The sequence below is a fragment of the Neopsephotus bourkii genome, unplaced genomic scaffold, assembly GCF_033783945.1.
Source record: "Neopsephotus bourkii isolate Nb327-2 ecotype Australia unplaced genomic scaffold, CSIRO-AGI_Nbou_v1 NB_1760, whole genome shotgun sequence".
Lineage (NCBI taxonomy): Eukaryota > Metazoa > Chordata > Aves > Psittaciformes > Psittacidae > Neopsephotus > Neopsephotus bourkii.
In genome coordinates, this window is record NW_026902234.1 from 6843680 (window position 1) to 6859124 (window position 15445).

The following is a 15445-nucleotide window of genomic DNA, read 5'->3' on the forward strand; positions in this document are numbered from 1 at the left end:
TTCGCTCTCATCTAGCAGGGAGAGATGGGAGAGAAAATCAAACCCAAACCAACGTTAATTTTGTGATTAATATGCTGGTCTGGAGACACGGAGTCCAAGTCCCTGCTTTGCCACATGCTTCCTTTATGAATTTAATGTCGATTTCTCTGTCTCTGTTTCCTCAGTTGTCTGCTGGGGATAATGGCACTTCTCCTGATGCCAAGTACATTAGCAGTAGAATGTTTAACTTTGTGCTGGCTTTGTAAGCAGGAATAAGCAGGCAGAATTACCATGTTTTTTAAAAGCTGCATAGGGAGAAAATAGTTGTAGCTTCTCATTACACTGGACTGGAAGGAGTGACTTTTTTCCTTTTGAGCTCATGGTCTGTGTTTGTGAATCCTATTAAATGATTTGCCTAAGTATTCTGGACTGAATTTTACAAGTTAATTAGAATGCCAGCATGCTCTAAGATTATGTAATGGGGAATTAATAACAATTAAGAATTGCTGTTTCTGTTGTACAGCAAGTCACAACTAAAGTTAAAATCAGATCCTAAAGCCGAGGCACAAACTTGCTGCAAACTACACAACAGAGCCTAGGGAGGCAGCCCATGAAACTACATTCCTGGCTTTTCTCACTACAACATTTCCAGAAGCTGCTAGTTCTTAGTGTCTGGCACACGTACATGTTTGGAGGAGGCTCTCCCGCTCCCTGTGAATGCCGTTGCTACTTTGAGATGATATTGCCAGCGAACGAGGCTCTGGGGATGTCATCTCTAAAAGCACTGGAAAGCTGCACACGGTGCAATTCACTTGCCATTGAAACTGTTAACGTGCTCTCTAAAGGCAGGACCGTAACGGCTGCGCTCATTTGCTGGCGCTGCCTGTTAATTATTTCCAGAACTCACTGTTTTGGAGCTTGCTGCCCTGGCAGCTGCACGTCTGCCCAGCCACCTCCCCTCTGTTCAGCCTATTCTGGCCAGAGGTGCTGCTCCTCAGCTGGGCTCAGCAGCCAGGGGCACCCGTCTCATACGGCATCCCAAGGAGGACCTGCAAGATAGAGGCCCCGAAATACTTGCAGACAAGCTAGGATTAATTAAAGCCATTTGTGGAGCTGCCTACAAGTAATGGCAGACTGCCCAAAGCTGATGAGAGAAAACAGAAGGGTAGTATTACCTGCAACTGGCACAGAATGAGTGCTTATTTAGATGATGCAAGGAAGCTCTGCTGACAGACTCATTAAAATGAGTGCGTGTTTTGATTTGGGTTGGTTTTGTTTAGTGTTTTTTTTTTGGGGGGGGAGGGGGGGAAAGTGTGTCTGTTTCATTTTTTAACAGAATCACAGGCTGGTTGAGGTTGGCAGGCACCGCTGGAGTTCACCTTGTCCAAACCCTGCTCAAGCAGGCCCAGCTACAGCCAGTTATCCAGGACCATGTCCAAACAGCTGTGGAATATCTCCAAGGATGCAGACTCCACAACCTCCCTGAGCACCCCGTACTAGTGCTTGATCACCTTCACAGTGAAAAAGCATTTTGCGATGTTCAAAGAGAACCTCCTGTGTTTCAGGCTGTGCCCATTTCCCCAGAGGTGCTGTCACTAGGTACCACTGAAAAGAACCTGTCTCTAACATCTTTGCATCCTCCCATCAGGTATGTATACACATGGATGAGATCCCCTAGAGCCTTCTCTTCTCCAGGCTGCACAGATGCAGCTCTCAGCCTCTCCTCATAGCAGAGATGTTCTAGTTCCTTAGCTGTCTGAGTGGCTGTTCATTGGACTCTCACCTGTACGGCCACATGTTCTGTATCGTGGAGCCCAAACCTGGACCCAGCTCTCCAGATGTGGCCTCACCAGTGCTGAGCAGAGGGGAAAGACTACCCCTTCCCTTTTCCAGCCATATAATTCCCTCTTTGTGCAGAAATGTATTCCCTGTGATGCTCAAATTTTGCTGTTTGGGTGCGTAAGCTTGGCAAGCAAAACTGAACCCTGTGGAGGAGCAAACAAACAAACAGACAAAAACCCAACAGGCAGGCTGAACTTTGTGTGTTTACAGTGGTAGCTCTGTCCAGAACCATGTCTGCAGCACTGCCACCAAATACCTTTTGTGAATTACAGACCAAAAAATTCACATTCTTTTCCTGGTCCTAATGGATACTGAAGCAGATGCACTCCATGGGCATGCAGTTCAGGTAGCTCTTCCTGACGTGTGTTCACTTGTACCTGCCTATGCTGATTTTCTCTGGATTAATGTATTCCCTGCACGTGTTGTCTTCTTGGAGCCACAGGGATTTCCTCAATCCTGGCAGGCAAATATTTGCATTTTTCCTTTCACCGTGCTGCTTCCTTGTTCTGATACGAAGGCTGGCAACAGGTTGGCAATACAGATAGCTTAATGAGCCTATGTCTTCCATAACCCTCTTTTCTTTGTCCATACACCTCTGGAACTTCTACGGTTTGGAATGGGATTGCTTCTCTGCAAGTTGAGCAGGACCTCACCCTCAGGTTGGGCACCTCTGGTGGTGAAGGCTCCTGCTTACTTGTATTTGCCTCCTAACAGCGTTAGCAGAACCCAGGTGAGGCGCTGGCCCTTTCCTACATGACTGCTTGTTAGTACTGTTGTTAAACAATGTTGATTAAAAACTGAACCTTGCCCCAGCACTCACCTTAAGGAGCCTTATGTTACATTGTACGTATTACTTCTAGCAAGAGAGCTATCGCCTCACCTTAAGCCAGTCTCCAAGTCAGAATAGAAAGACCTCCTTAACATGAGGCAACAGCTCTCTTGCTAGAAATAATACCGTACTACACAACCACATGTAAGAAATAGCAAAAATACTTGGAATTTTTTCAATGCTGATCTTCTGGTCTGGAAAAAAACAGCAACAAGCGCTCTCTGGCACCTACTACAGGTTCCTTCACAGGCCTTTCTGCCCATGACCACCCCTCCAACCCTGTGCGTTTCCTGAGAGGCTGATAAAAACCACAAATACACCAATTCCCAAGACTTTCAGAATCACAGAATGGTTTGGGTTGGAAGGGGCCTTAAAGCTCACTCAGTTCCAGCCGCCTGCCCTGTGCAGGGATACCTTCCACTAGAGCAGGCTGCTCAAAGCCTGCCGTTGAGCACTGCTAGGACGGGACTTGAGCAGACCCAGCTCCCCCACATCCAAACCTGGCTTCCCGCCTTTGCCGGGGCCCGCCCTCCTTTACGGGGCGGAGCTGGGCAGCCTTGGCGCGAGCGGGCCCCAGGCGCGGCGGGCGGTGCCCGGGGCGGGGCCTGCCCTCGGCTCACGGAGCCGGGCCCGGCAGCAGCAGAGGCGCGGGCGAAGCGCGCCCCCCAGCGGTGGCGGCGGCCGCGGTGCCGGTGGTGCTGCTGCCCAGCGCCATTACCGCCGCCCGGCGTGGCTCCTCCCGGGGGCGGCGGGCGCTCCGCAGCGGCGGCGCAGCGGCGGGATGCTGGGGGTGGCCGCGGCGGCAGCATCAGGGATGAACTGTAACAGGTAGGAGAAGCACGGGGCCCTCCGCCCCGTCCCGCCTCCGGCGGCGGGTGCCTGCGAGGGCGGCGCTTTGTCTCGGCGCGGCGCGGCCCGGCCGCTGTCAGCGGTTGCTGCCCGCTTGCTCGAACACCCCCTCTCCACCTCCGTTCCGGTGCCCTGGGGAAGGCGCTCCCCTCTGCTCCTCTGGGCGCCCTGCGGGGAGGAAGGCGGCGGCCGCCCCCGGCTGCGGCGGGTGATCAGGGCGCTGGGACGGTCCGCTGCGAGGCTAGGTGAAGAGAGCGGGGCCCAACCGCGGCTGGTGGTTTGCAGGCGGGCAGGTGAGCCGCCTCCTCCCCGTCGCCCCGCGAAGTTCCCGTTTCACGTGGAACTTTACACCTTCTCTCCGACGGCACCGGGATGGGGCAGGCAGGAGCGGGCACGGCTAACCCGTGTCCTCTCATCTCCTCGGGGCTGCGTTCACCCGAGGAGCAGCGGGATGGCCCGTGCGACCTTGTCACTGCAAGCTGGAAACGAGACACAAACCTCGATTATAACCTGTTTCGAACGGAGTTTGAGGATGCTTTAGTGCCCCTCGCGTTAAAAGGCGGCCTTTCCTAGGGGACGTGGTTGTTTCAAAAGCGTGGTTCTGAGTAACCTCGGGTGTTTACGTGGTGAGATTCGTGCAATTTTATGCCTATCCCGCAATTATGGAGTAGTCATATCTTGGGGAATGGTTAATGGGGATGGGTTACGGAAAGCAAAGTCTCTTCTACTCGTCCAGTGTTTCAAAGCCTCATCCGCTGTAGTTATTTCTCAAGAAGAAACGTCCCTAGTTAAGCACTTGGCAAGTGCTGCACTAGTACGGCAAGACCTGAGGTTGCGGGAAGGGAAAGAGTGGCTCGTAGCAGGCTTGGGCTGCGGGCTCAGGACGTCACCTGGCGTCCAGACTTCAGCCTGGCTAAAGACTGCTTTATCTTTCCCCTGCCCGACTGCAGCCGTGAGCCTCTCCAGCTCCGCACCATGCCTTTGAAGGAGAGCTGTGGCAGCAGTGAAGGCAAACCGAGTGAGGGCCACTGCGGTGGGCACTGCTGAGCTGGCCCTGCTCCCGGGTCAGGGCCCTGGTAACGCCGGGGCACAGGACGGGATTTGGAGGGTCTCACCCACCTTGGCCAGCTTCAAGGATAGCTGCTGTGAGACTGCATGCTGAGGAAAGGATGACAGAGTGATTTGGATGTCTGTGTGTATGAAAGTAACTTTTTTCTTCACTCATTCTAAGTTGCAGCCTACATCTCAGTGGGTGATGGGTGTTTCCAGGCCAGGCTTCTTTCTGCATTCATAGAACCACAGAAAGGTTTGGGTTAGAAGGGATCTTTAAGCTCATCTAGTTCCAACCCCCGCCATGGGCAGGGACACCTTCCACTAGACCAGCTTGCTCAAAGCCCTGTCCAGCCTGGCCTTGAACCCTGCCAGGGATGGGGCAGCCACAGCTTCTCTGGGCAGCCTGTGGCAGTTCCTCACCACCCTCATAGTGAAGGATTTCTTCCTACTATCTAATGTAAGTCTCCCCTCCATTCCCCCTTGTTCTATCACTACATGCCCTTGTAAAAAGGTCCTGTTCAGATTTTTTATAAGCTACCTTTTACTACTGGAGGGCTGCTAGAAGATCTTCCTGGAGCCTTCTTTTCTCCAGGCTGAACAAGCCTAACTCTCTCAGCCTGTCTTCACAGGAGAGGTTCTATTCCCAAAAGTGCCCAAGTGGTCAGTGTTTGTGCTGTGAGCATCAGCCTCTTGTGACTGCAAGGATCTGCGTGTCCTTCAGCCTCACACAGGTGCTTCAGCTCCAGTACAGAGCCTGCCTCGTCGGGTAAATAGAGCAATTGCGTATTTGGCATCTGTTGTGCTGAAGTTGTCAGGGAGCAAGCCAGCTGTCCTGCTGGTACACGCTTCCCAGAATATGAACTAGGCTACACCCCTGGCACAGCAAGGAATTTTGGGACAAAGTCAGGCTAGAGCCCACGCTTGCAGAAACTTGCTGAGGCGAAGCAGCAGAGCTCTCTAATGGGAGCCCACTTTGCTTAAAGCTGTCTAGGGGGGAGCTTTTTCAATGCAAAATGCACACCGTGCATCCCAAAGAAGAAAAGTGGGTGGTCAGCACATCCAGGGAAGTGGCATTGGCTGAGCATCCATCCTGGGACTGGCTGATAGCTTGAGCATCCTTCCTCCCTGGCAGCAGGGATGAGCCTGGCTGCCTCCCAGCCGACCAAATCCTCCCGTGGCTGAGAGTCAGGCTGGAGTCCCACTGCTGCTGATGCACTCCTGAGTATGAACTGCTTGCCCAGCAAGGGCTGGATGTGGGGCCCCTTGTCTAAATTGGCCAGACCCCCCTGCGGTGCTTTTCCCACCAGTCGTTTGGGGTGAATCATTGTGTTGAGGACCAGGGGCTCTGCTGTGGCTCAGGAGGTGATGGTGCTGGGCAGTTGATTTTGGCAGCAGCATGGCTGGAGGGAGCTGCTGGCCAGGCAGGGAATGCTGCTTGCCTGACAGGGCACAGCAGGGACAGGCTGTGGGGTCAGCTCCAGAGAGGAAGTCTGTTGCAGGACTGCTGGCTGAAGGAGTTTTTCTTTAGATGATTCCAGTCTGTTGAGGTCAAAATAAAACAAGAGTAAGGTTTGTATGAGATACATTTCGATTGGTAAAATGTAGGGAGAGGAAATTAAAAATCTATGTTCTTTCTTGTTTTGGGTCTTTGGGGAAATAAAAACTCAAACAAGCTAAAAATGCAAATATTTCATTCAAAACCACTTTTTAACAAAAAGTGGTGCTCTCAAAGGCTTCCACAGGCTGAAATTCCTAAGGATATCGGATCTTTACTTTTTGCTCTGATTTAGAGAGTTTAAATAATCTTGGGAAATAAAAAAGGAAGGAATGACGTGAGGTCTGTCTCTTGATTTGGTACACGGAAGAGCAGCAGGTCAGTAGGTGCATGCATGGAGTTTGCTTTTGTCCTGGGAAATACTCTTCAACTTTTTTGTTTATCTCCTTCACTTTATAGAGGCTTTTTGAACTGGAGTGGCTACTGCAGCTTTTGTTTTGCAGTTGAAGGAACTTGGAAGCTGGTGCTGTAACCTGGACACCCGCTGCCCAAGGCACAGCCATCTCACTCAGCATCATGCTGGGAGATGAGGCCGCCCCAGAGGAGAGGGGTTTGTGCAGGGAGGGATGTGCAGTGTGTCCTGTAGATTAATCAGTGCTGGGTGGTGGGCTGTCATTTGGGATTGCTGGGTGCTTGCTTAATAAATGTCCTCTGAGTTTTGTGGGCAGCTTTTCCAGCTGGTTGTGCTGAACTCATTTTGATGTGTTATCGTTGGAATAAGTTCCTTAGGCATTTCAGAGGAAAAACATCAGCTTGCAGTATTATTGCATTATCATCTTAAGTTTTTGTAGTTTTGTAGCACAAACTTTTTATTTTGTAGGAATAAATACAGGCCAACATGCATAAAATACTGAACAAAGCAGGCTGCTCTTTATTTAGAGCATAACTGCATTTGAAAAACTAGCGTAGACTCATTGGATTTATAGCTCCTGATCTGCTGTAGTCTGTAAAGCTCAAAAACGTGGGCACTTCACAGTGTTGCTGGCTTTGATAAGGGACTCCATAAGTAAGAATCTGAATGTGATGCTGCATTCTATCTCAGTTGCAATGCACAGGTCTTTTTCTTCAAACTGTCTGCGTACAGTTACTGCCTGGGAACCATTAATGGCCTGCACTAGGCAGGGAATGGTTTTTATAGTTAACAAATTCTTTTTCAAGTTGCAATAAAATATTTATTATTGAAGCACTTAAGGCAGGCTTTTCAGCTCCTGCAATTGTGGCTTTGTGCTAAGTGTGTGAGGTTAGACATCCTGATTCATCTGGGTTTTGTTCTTCTCCAAAGCCCAATTTAAAGGTTTTTTCACTCCATAGCATAATACAGTCTCTTATTACTTTACAATATAGGGAGGCTTTAACTACTAGCTGTGCTAAAAGCAGCTTGATAGTTGATGGAGAGCTTACTCCTGTCAGATCTTTCCATGATGGCAGGTGCTGATGACAAGGAAAATTAGACTGAGAGTCATGTTTTGATAGCTAAAGCCTTCCCTTGTATAAACTATCCATAGCATGAACCAAGCGTCTGTGTACGTGGTCTGCTGTCCCTGTTGCGTTAGCAACGTGTTACAGTGCATGAACAGCTTGTGCAGAAGTGGTGGTGTTCAGGCAGAAAGGATGGGAAGGTCCTAATTCAACCTGACAATTAGAGAAAATGTAGCAAGGGAATGTGCCCTGGGGTTAATGCTTTTCTTCAAATTAGGACACTCCTTTGCAATTACTTCAGCATTTCCCTTCCTGCGGTGCCTTAAGTCTTTGTGAAAATGCTTACTTACGTTTTTTAAGCAGATAGAAGGGAAAAAAAAGATACTGTAATTTCCTTGGCTGGTTTTGTGTGCCCTAATAACCCTTTATGTAGAACAGTTTGATGAGTTTGTCCTGGAGACCATTGGCAAGGTCCAGGAGACAGAAGCTGATGGTGTACCCAGTGACAAACTATTTATGGGCAGGGTGGACCTCTTGTCTGCAGTCTGAAACGGTGTTCCTGTGCAAAAATGGCATCATCTGGAGTATCCTAGGATGCATAAAAAATAGAGTTACAGAAAGGACAACACTCAGGATGAGGTTCTATGCTAAGTGTTTTTCATATTGTGTTCCCTTATATTTTAAATAAGAAGTCCTTGAATTCCAGCTCTGATCATCCACTTTTTCACTTATTAAAAGAACCCACCAGCCACTTCTACAGAATTCGATAAGAAGATGAGTCTTAAGTCACTCAGTGCTTTTAGGGTTGTTTCAGCCACTGCTTGCATTAAATAGTGTGAAGAACTAGGAGCACACCAGTGGATGGCCTCTTGACTGAGTAAACCCTAAGCTGGTGGGAACAGCAGAGTTAAAACCTCAGTGTTTGTTACTCACATCATGGGTGGGAAGTTGGTGTGGATAATCTGAGAAACTAAGGCTATGTAATGATGTTATGAACATTTCCTGGGTGGCCTGAGCAGCATGGGGAAGCTGCCATGCTCAGAATTATACGGGTTTTCTGTACTGACGCATTGATTTAATGTAGTTGGGGGCACTGAGAAAGACCACAGCAAAGTGGATCAGTAACGCCAGCGAATACTTGGGAAGCAACAACATGGCATTGTGGCTCCTGTCCAGACCCCATGCTGATGTGCAGCAGCTGTGGAATGGATGTGGGGAGAGACAACCATGCAGAGAAATAGCTTGAAATCTGCCCTGGGAGGGGGAAAGGAGGCATCAGTGCTCTGCAATGATTTGTCTCAGGGTCTTGGCCATCCCCTTGGCACTGGGTGCTGCCCGGGGGGGGTGAGGAACTGGCTGTCAGACTCTTGCCTCCCTGAGCCACAGCATCACCGAGTCCTCCCTTGGTGTGTCCTGGCGTGCTGTGTCTGATTTGGGAATGAAAAGCTAGAGCTGGGCAGGCAGGGCGGCACGGGCTGCCAGCCAGCGTGGTCAGGGTAAGGCGGCCCCTGCAGATTCAGGGCTGAATCAGCACAGCAGATCTGCTTGCAAAACCCTCTGGTTTTGATGAATCTTCATTGTGAGGAAACGCTTGCAAATATGCTCATACTTCAGTTTGTAACCCCTCCACTGTGTTGGTAGCAGGTCAGGCTTAGGTTTTGTGACAGACACCAACATTTGCGCTGTATTAAGTAATCTGATTTTGCCAGGGTCTGCTGGTAAGTGGGCTGAGGTTCACCCAGCCCCAGTTCTGGCCAGTGTCACGAAGCAGGACAGACCATCTCTGGACTGTGCCGGGGAGGCTGCTTTACCCGCAGGCAGCGATTACAGAGATATTTTAATTAAGCATGTGGTTGTGCTACAGCTGACCAGGGTGATCCACACGCTCCTGTCCTACAACATCACTCATGCCAGCAATGGGAACCTGAGCCAGCTGAAAGCCCATGGTAGTAGATACATAGATTTAAAACTGATTTTGTCTCAATCTGGATCGATTCCTTGATCTTGTGAGTGCCGGTGATGTCTGGGGTGAAGGTACATTGGAAAGGTGGAAATACCTATTTCAGCAGAAGCATGGATTTGCGTCATGTTGCTGTGGTTCAGTGAGCGGTTTTATAGGCGGGGTCCTGTGAGGAGGTGCTGAGGATCTAAAGAAGGAGGGAGCTGTGTTTGTAGATGGTCCGGGTTGGTGCTGTCGACTGCCTGCGGCCATCCTGGGTGCAGTGTTGGGAAGGGACATGTTCATTCTCTGTGCACTGGAAGAGTTGTTGAAGGAGGATTGCCTGGGCAATTTTGCTTGCTGCTGTTGAAAGCACCCTTGAGTATTTTTTCTCTGCAGCTTCTTGTCCCCTGCTACAGCCCTGCCCAAAGGGAAACCACTGGGGCAGTGGTTTTGTCATAGTTGTCACAGAACTAGTCTGCAGAAATTCACCTTCAGAGGATTCGGAGGAAGGAAACCTTGCATCTCATCGCCATGACACAGATATGGTTAGAGAGGGCACAGAGAATAGCAACACATCAATACCTGTTTAAATCCACCTAACAGGCAGGACACAACTTCATGATCTGAAGATGCCCAGAGTCTTTCTTCACCCATTGCTGTGAAGTCCAGAGGAACTGGATGCTATTTATGCCTGCTTCTACTGTTAAGAAATAAAATGGAGCAAGAGCTATGCTTGTGAGGTCTTGCAGGCTGAGTCCCACTATCTAGAGACCCGGCTGTGGGACAGCCACAGCGCAGGTGGCTGCTGGCTCGTTCTTCTCAAACTCTGTACCATAGAGACGAAGCAAGCTGCTGTGGAAAAGGGGGCTCAGTGGGAGCTGCCAGTAAGCTTCACTAGGGCCAAAAGGAGAAGGGCAGGAATCTCCTGAGCCTGACATTTCCATAGTACTTTAACCATGCCACAAAACAGTGTGGTTTTTTTCCTCCCTTCTCTGTTTCCTTTTGTGTGTATACGCAGTTGCACGAGAGAGGCAATATTCTGACTATATGAAAAAGGAATTGAAGTGAATCATTTTAAAGCTGCTGCTGTTAAGAAAAAGCTGACTTACAAAATCTTTGTTGCTTCATTCACATTTTTTTTTTCTCTTTTTGTTAGCCAGCCTCAGGAAATGAGAACATTCTTTTGGCTTTCCGTGCCTGAGTCACATCTTATATATATATCTATCTATATAAAAATATGTTAAAACATCTGGAGATGTTTGTTTCAGAGAAGTGCTTGTTTTGTATTAGGGTGTCTGAGCTTTAAATGTTTGTACAGAGTTGGATGTTTCCAGAGTTTCCCATACTTCTCTGGTTACAAGGATATGTGTATTTCTGTCAGAAAAGCCAAGGGAAATGTGCTGATAACCTAGGGAACATACAAACAAGTAAGAGTAAAGCCTTTAAAGAAGGTGAGAATTTGCCCTTTTTTTTTTTTTTTCTTCCAAAAATTGAACTATCAAAGTACTTGCTTAATGAATCCAAGTATGTAACTCTTTAATGTTTGCCAAGTATGTATTTAAAAAAGAAGTGTGAGGAGGAAAATCCCAGTAGATCTTCCCTTGTTCTTTAGGGGAAAAAAAAGGAAAGGAAGTAATTCAAAGCTCTTTATACCCATCTCTGCCATTCAGGGAGCTGACACTCATTTGGCTCTGGCAGTACTCTGAGTGCACGGCGGGGTCTCCCTGCCTCCCTCTGTCCTCCCACCAGGGTCACACGGGGATCGTGAGACTTCGCTTTAAAAGGAAGAGAAAAAAAACCACATTTAGTTTAACCAAAGGCCAAATGTTTAACTTTGGTGGGGGAGGGGGGATTTAGGAGAGCGAATAACATTTCCACCCTTGATTGTTTAACTGAAACTAATGGGAGACCCCAGATGGTGTGTGCCGCTGGTGTCCATGCATGGAAGGAGGAAGGGACATTGGCAGGACACGAGGGCAAGATTCTCTCAAGGGACTCCATCTACCTTGACCACACATCCTCTGGGCATTCATGGCAGGTTCTCCTCCAACAGCTTGCACTGAAATGCCCCTGAGTTTATGGCTGGGATAAGAAACCTCTCACTGATCAAATATTTTGATTACATCCTGGCCTTCCTGTTAGTTTCTTTGATCTTTTATTGTTAGTGGATTATAGTGGACTTCCACAAGTCTTGCTTGTTGAAATAGTTGTATAAATATGGTCCATGGGATAGGTGTTATTTACAAAAGTACTTATCTCCCAGAAAAAAAACAACCCACTACCTCCTTTTGCCTCTTCATGCTCATTTGCCAGAGTGCATCAAAGAAGTGTGATTTCTATTGTTACATCAAGTAATAGCAGCTTATGTTAATTGTTTGAAATGACCTAAAAGCCAGTGGGGATTATTGTTTTGGCTGATATCCTGCTTGTTCACTGTTTCAGTGAACACTGAAGAACTGTTTCAGGTTCTATAAAAGAAACCTGTAGAGCCAGGGCAGTCTCTGGGGAGACTGATGGGCTCGCAGCCCTGGGATGAATCGTTCTCTGTTGAAATCTCCAGCAATTACAATTTCTCTTTTTCCCTATGAGAATAGGCTCTCCTTATCCCTGGGCATCCTGCTTATGTGATGTTCTCTGTGAAATGGCATTGCTCAGTGCCACGCTGGAAGCTGTATGTCTTCAGGCAGCGGAATGAAGCACGAAGCTCTCCAGGCCAAGTTTAGCTTTGGAGCGTGGCCAGGGTGGCTGGGGGAGGAGTTGTGCCATAGGTTTGTAGCCAGATGAAGCAAGGAAGGATAAAATATTGCCAATGGCTGTGTACAGTGTAAGCCCAGAGGTCAGAATTTCCAATCTCTGTCTAAGCCTGAAAGCTGTGTTTTCTTTAGTGTCCCACACAGGATGGGAATGATCACCCTGACCTCTCCAGTGGGACGTGGGGAGGCTCCAAGGGGGTTCAACAGTGGTGGGTGTTCGATGTGCCAGGCTCTGGCATGGTCAGTACAGATTGCAGCGTTATTCTCAAGGGGAGGCAGGATGCTCTTCAGTGTTGGCTTACACCTGAGGCAAGCCTCACCCATAAAACATTGCTGCTCTTCACACCCATCCCTTCCACAGCCTGCATTAAATCCACTGCTGGACTGGGGCTCTGTTTTGAAAAGTACAGAGAAAATGAAGTGTTATTTCAAGTGTCAAGTATTTAAAGACACTGCTTCGTTTTGACACAAGTGAAGCCCTTTGTGCTAGCGATTGCTTAGCTGGTACACGGCAAGGGGGAAATAACTTGGATTTCTTGTGTCGAATTGCATCAGTCACAAATGTAAAAATCAATATTTTTATCATTACCATGCAGAGATGGGCAAACAGTAGAGTTAAGAGGATCCTTGACATTACTCTTGGGAAAATTACTAAAACATGATAAAATGGCAGAGAATCCAGGAACAGTAATACTGTGTTATTACTCAGGTTTCATGAGAAAGCCTTCTGCTCACCTTGGGCTATTTATTCATTTATAAATAGCTTTGTGAACCTGTATTGAAAAGAGACATTTGAGGAGTTTAATGCTGTTGCATGATAACAATGTCTTTTCAGAGCAGTTTCAGCATGGACAGATTCCCAAGGTAGGCAGAATTACGAAATGAGTGTTTTGTCTCATCTGAGGTAAAACTGGTTTAGTTGTTTTTACCCAGTGGATTTTGAGCTCTATGGTGGCTTGACTCACATAATGGATTTTTTGTTAAGTCCATTAAAACACAGTTAAAAGTGTGAAGCAGTGTTCCTTCCACACACGTACAGAAACAAGCACTGGAGCAAGAAACAAGAGCTCAGAGCAAGGAAGTGGTGGGGTAGATGCCAGGTTGTAGGTCCCTGTGTGCCCAGCAGAGCCCTGTGGCCATCTCAGCCATCACTTGGATAGTTTGGGTGGTGTCAGCATGCTGTTGGGAGGTCTTCCAGGGCGAAAAGTTGGGTTTCATCCCCCTAGAGGAGGGACCATGCCACTGAAAGCTGTCTTCTGGTGTCCCACCCATGCGGGCATGGAGGATGATGATGGTACGAATGTCAAGCAGAGGATTTTTCTCTCATATGCTGAGTAATGCTCCTTGTTTGATTTACACTACAGATATTTATCAGTTCCCCTGCCAGAGCGAGTGGACAATACAATGAGAAACTGCTGAGTCCAGACTTTCTAACATACCGTTAATTCCTTTTTATGAAAGTGTATGCAGAAAGAACAGGGCCTTAGCTCCAGATCAAAAGGTTTTCCATCATATTTGGAAAAACAAAGTTACCTACCCTGTATTCATGGTTTAAATGATAATGTTCTTGTAGCTGGCCATGGGGATGCAAGAGAGGCCATGGGGATGCAAGAGAGGCAGGGTCTAACTGAATTAATTAGAAGGAAATCCATAGCTGTCATGCTAAAAATACATTTTTCTGCATACCATGGAAATACAGAAGTTCACCTAAAGTTCATGTTGACCCAAAGCTTAATAAGCCCAAAGTGCTTGTGCCATCAATATCCATCCAATATTTCAAATTGTAGTGCTGAATTACTGCTTGAGTGGAAATGTTGCAAGGATATTAATGTAATTGAATTTACTGAAACTTTTTCATATGCTTTTCTCCTTATGATAATATCAGAAATCAAGGAGGACAAGAAGCTCATAATATTTGTCTCAAGTATTCTTATCTTAAAGGAAACATCAAAAATTTACAGAGAGGTTCTACTTGTTTTTCAGAAATTCATGGAGAGTGAAATGTATCCAAGTAAAAATAATTGGATTCATTTATTCAGTCTGAAGACAATATAGTCCTGCTTATGCAGAGCACTTGAGTTAAATTCCTGAGTTCACTCGGGTCACGTCATGAGTTTGAATTGTCATCTCCTTGGAGCCAAGAGCTCAAGTGCACGGAGCTGGCATGATAAACATCTCCAGAAACAGGGCCTGGGTTCACCCTCACTGTCTGTGGCTCACGTGGGGACTAAACTGTATCTGTTCCTCTGTATTCCCTTTATAAGCCTTTTAATGAGATACATGTGAGGTATATTTCAGCACATGAAGTATTGAAACCAACCAAATAGGTAAGAAGAGTGGCAGGAGAAAATGTAGATTTTTTTTGTTTATTTGTTTAAAGTGATTCTAACATAAATTATTCCACAACTCTTCATTGTGTACAAACAAGTGTTGCAATAGGATGTTGTCTCCAAAATACTATTCACAATTGCATGGCCAGGTGTATAAAGAAACACAGGATGCCACTACTGAAGTTTTTCTTCCAAAGCAAGAAATGCACCCGTAAGAATGACTAACGTTTTAAAACTTCAGTAGATGACGGTATGGCCTCAAAAGCACTGTGGCAAGGTGAAGCTGAGGAACAGTGGCAGCATCTGGGGATATCCAAATACAGGGCATTGGTCTGCAGCTTGCCTAGTGGCATGGATGTGGGAACCCTCCTGGCAACCTTTGCCAAGTGGTGATATGCCACTTCTCCTGTCTCTTACCAACACCAGAAGAATTTTTTTCCTTATGTACCTTATAATTTTTTATTTCTTTATGGCATGCTAGGATGTTTGGTTTTCCAACAGCTCAGGTGTATCCTGTTTCTTTGCTTCTTTAAATATGCTATTTCTATGCTAGTAGGTGTGTGGTGTTGCAGAGAACATCTTCAATGTTTCATCAATCCAAACCATGGCAGTGGCTTTCTCTTCCTCTTCAGCACTCAGGCACGAGGTCACGCTATGAACTGATTGCACTCATAACTTACATACAGAGGGAGAAAACTGCAGCTGAAGTCAGGAATTGTTTGCTTATTCATTAGTTATGAAGAGGCAGACTGCGGTCATTTCTAGCTAGCTGGCCAGTGTGCTGCTGCTTGCTTCTCTTGAGCTATCTTTGCAGTCGCTGTCTGCATCACCCCTTTGGATGTATCTTTTGGGAGGTGAGGCCAGCCACCAAGGAAGGATGAAGATTAAATGGCC

General features: G+C 47.3%; 1 protein-coding gene across 1 annotated transcript in view; it reads left to right on the forward strand.

Annotated features, from left to right (window-relative positions):
* The first annotated feature begins 3345 nt into the window (after nt 1-3345).
* Nucleotides 3346-15445, forward strand: part of LIMS1 (LIM zinc finger domain containing 1) — a 75702-nt gene continuing 63602 nt past the window's right edge. The window contains exon 1 of the mRNA XM_061377801.1: nt 3346-3478. Coding sequence (XP_061233785.1) covers nt 3432-3478 — 47 coding nt within the window. The 5' untranslated portion in view covers nt 3346-3431. The remainder of the gene's footprint in view (nt 3479-15445) is intronic.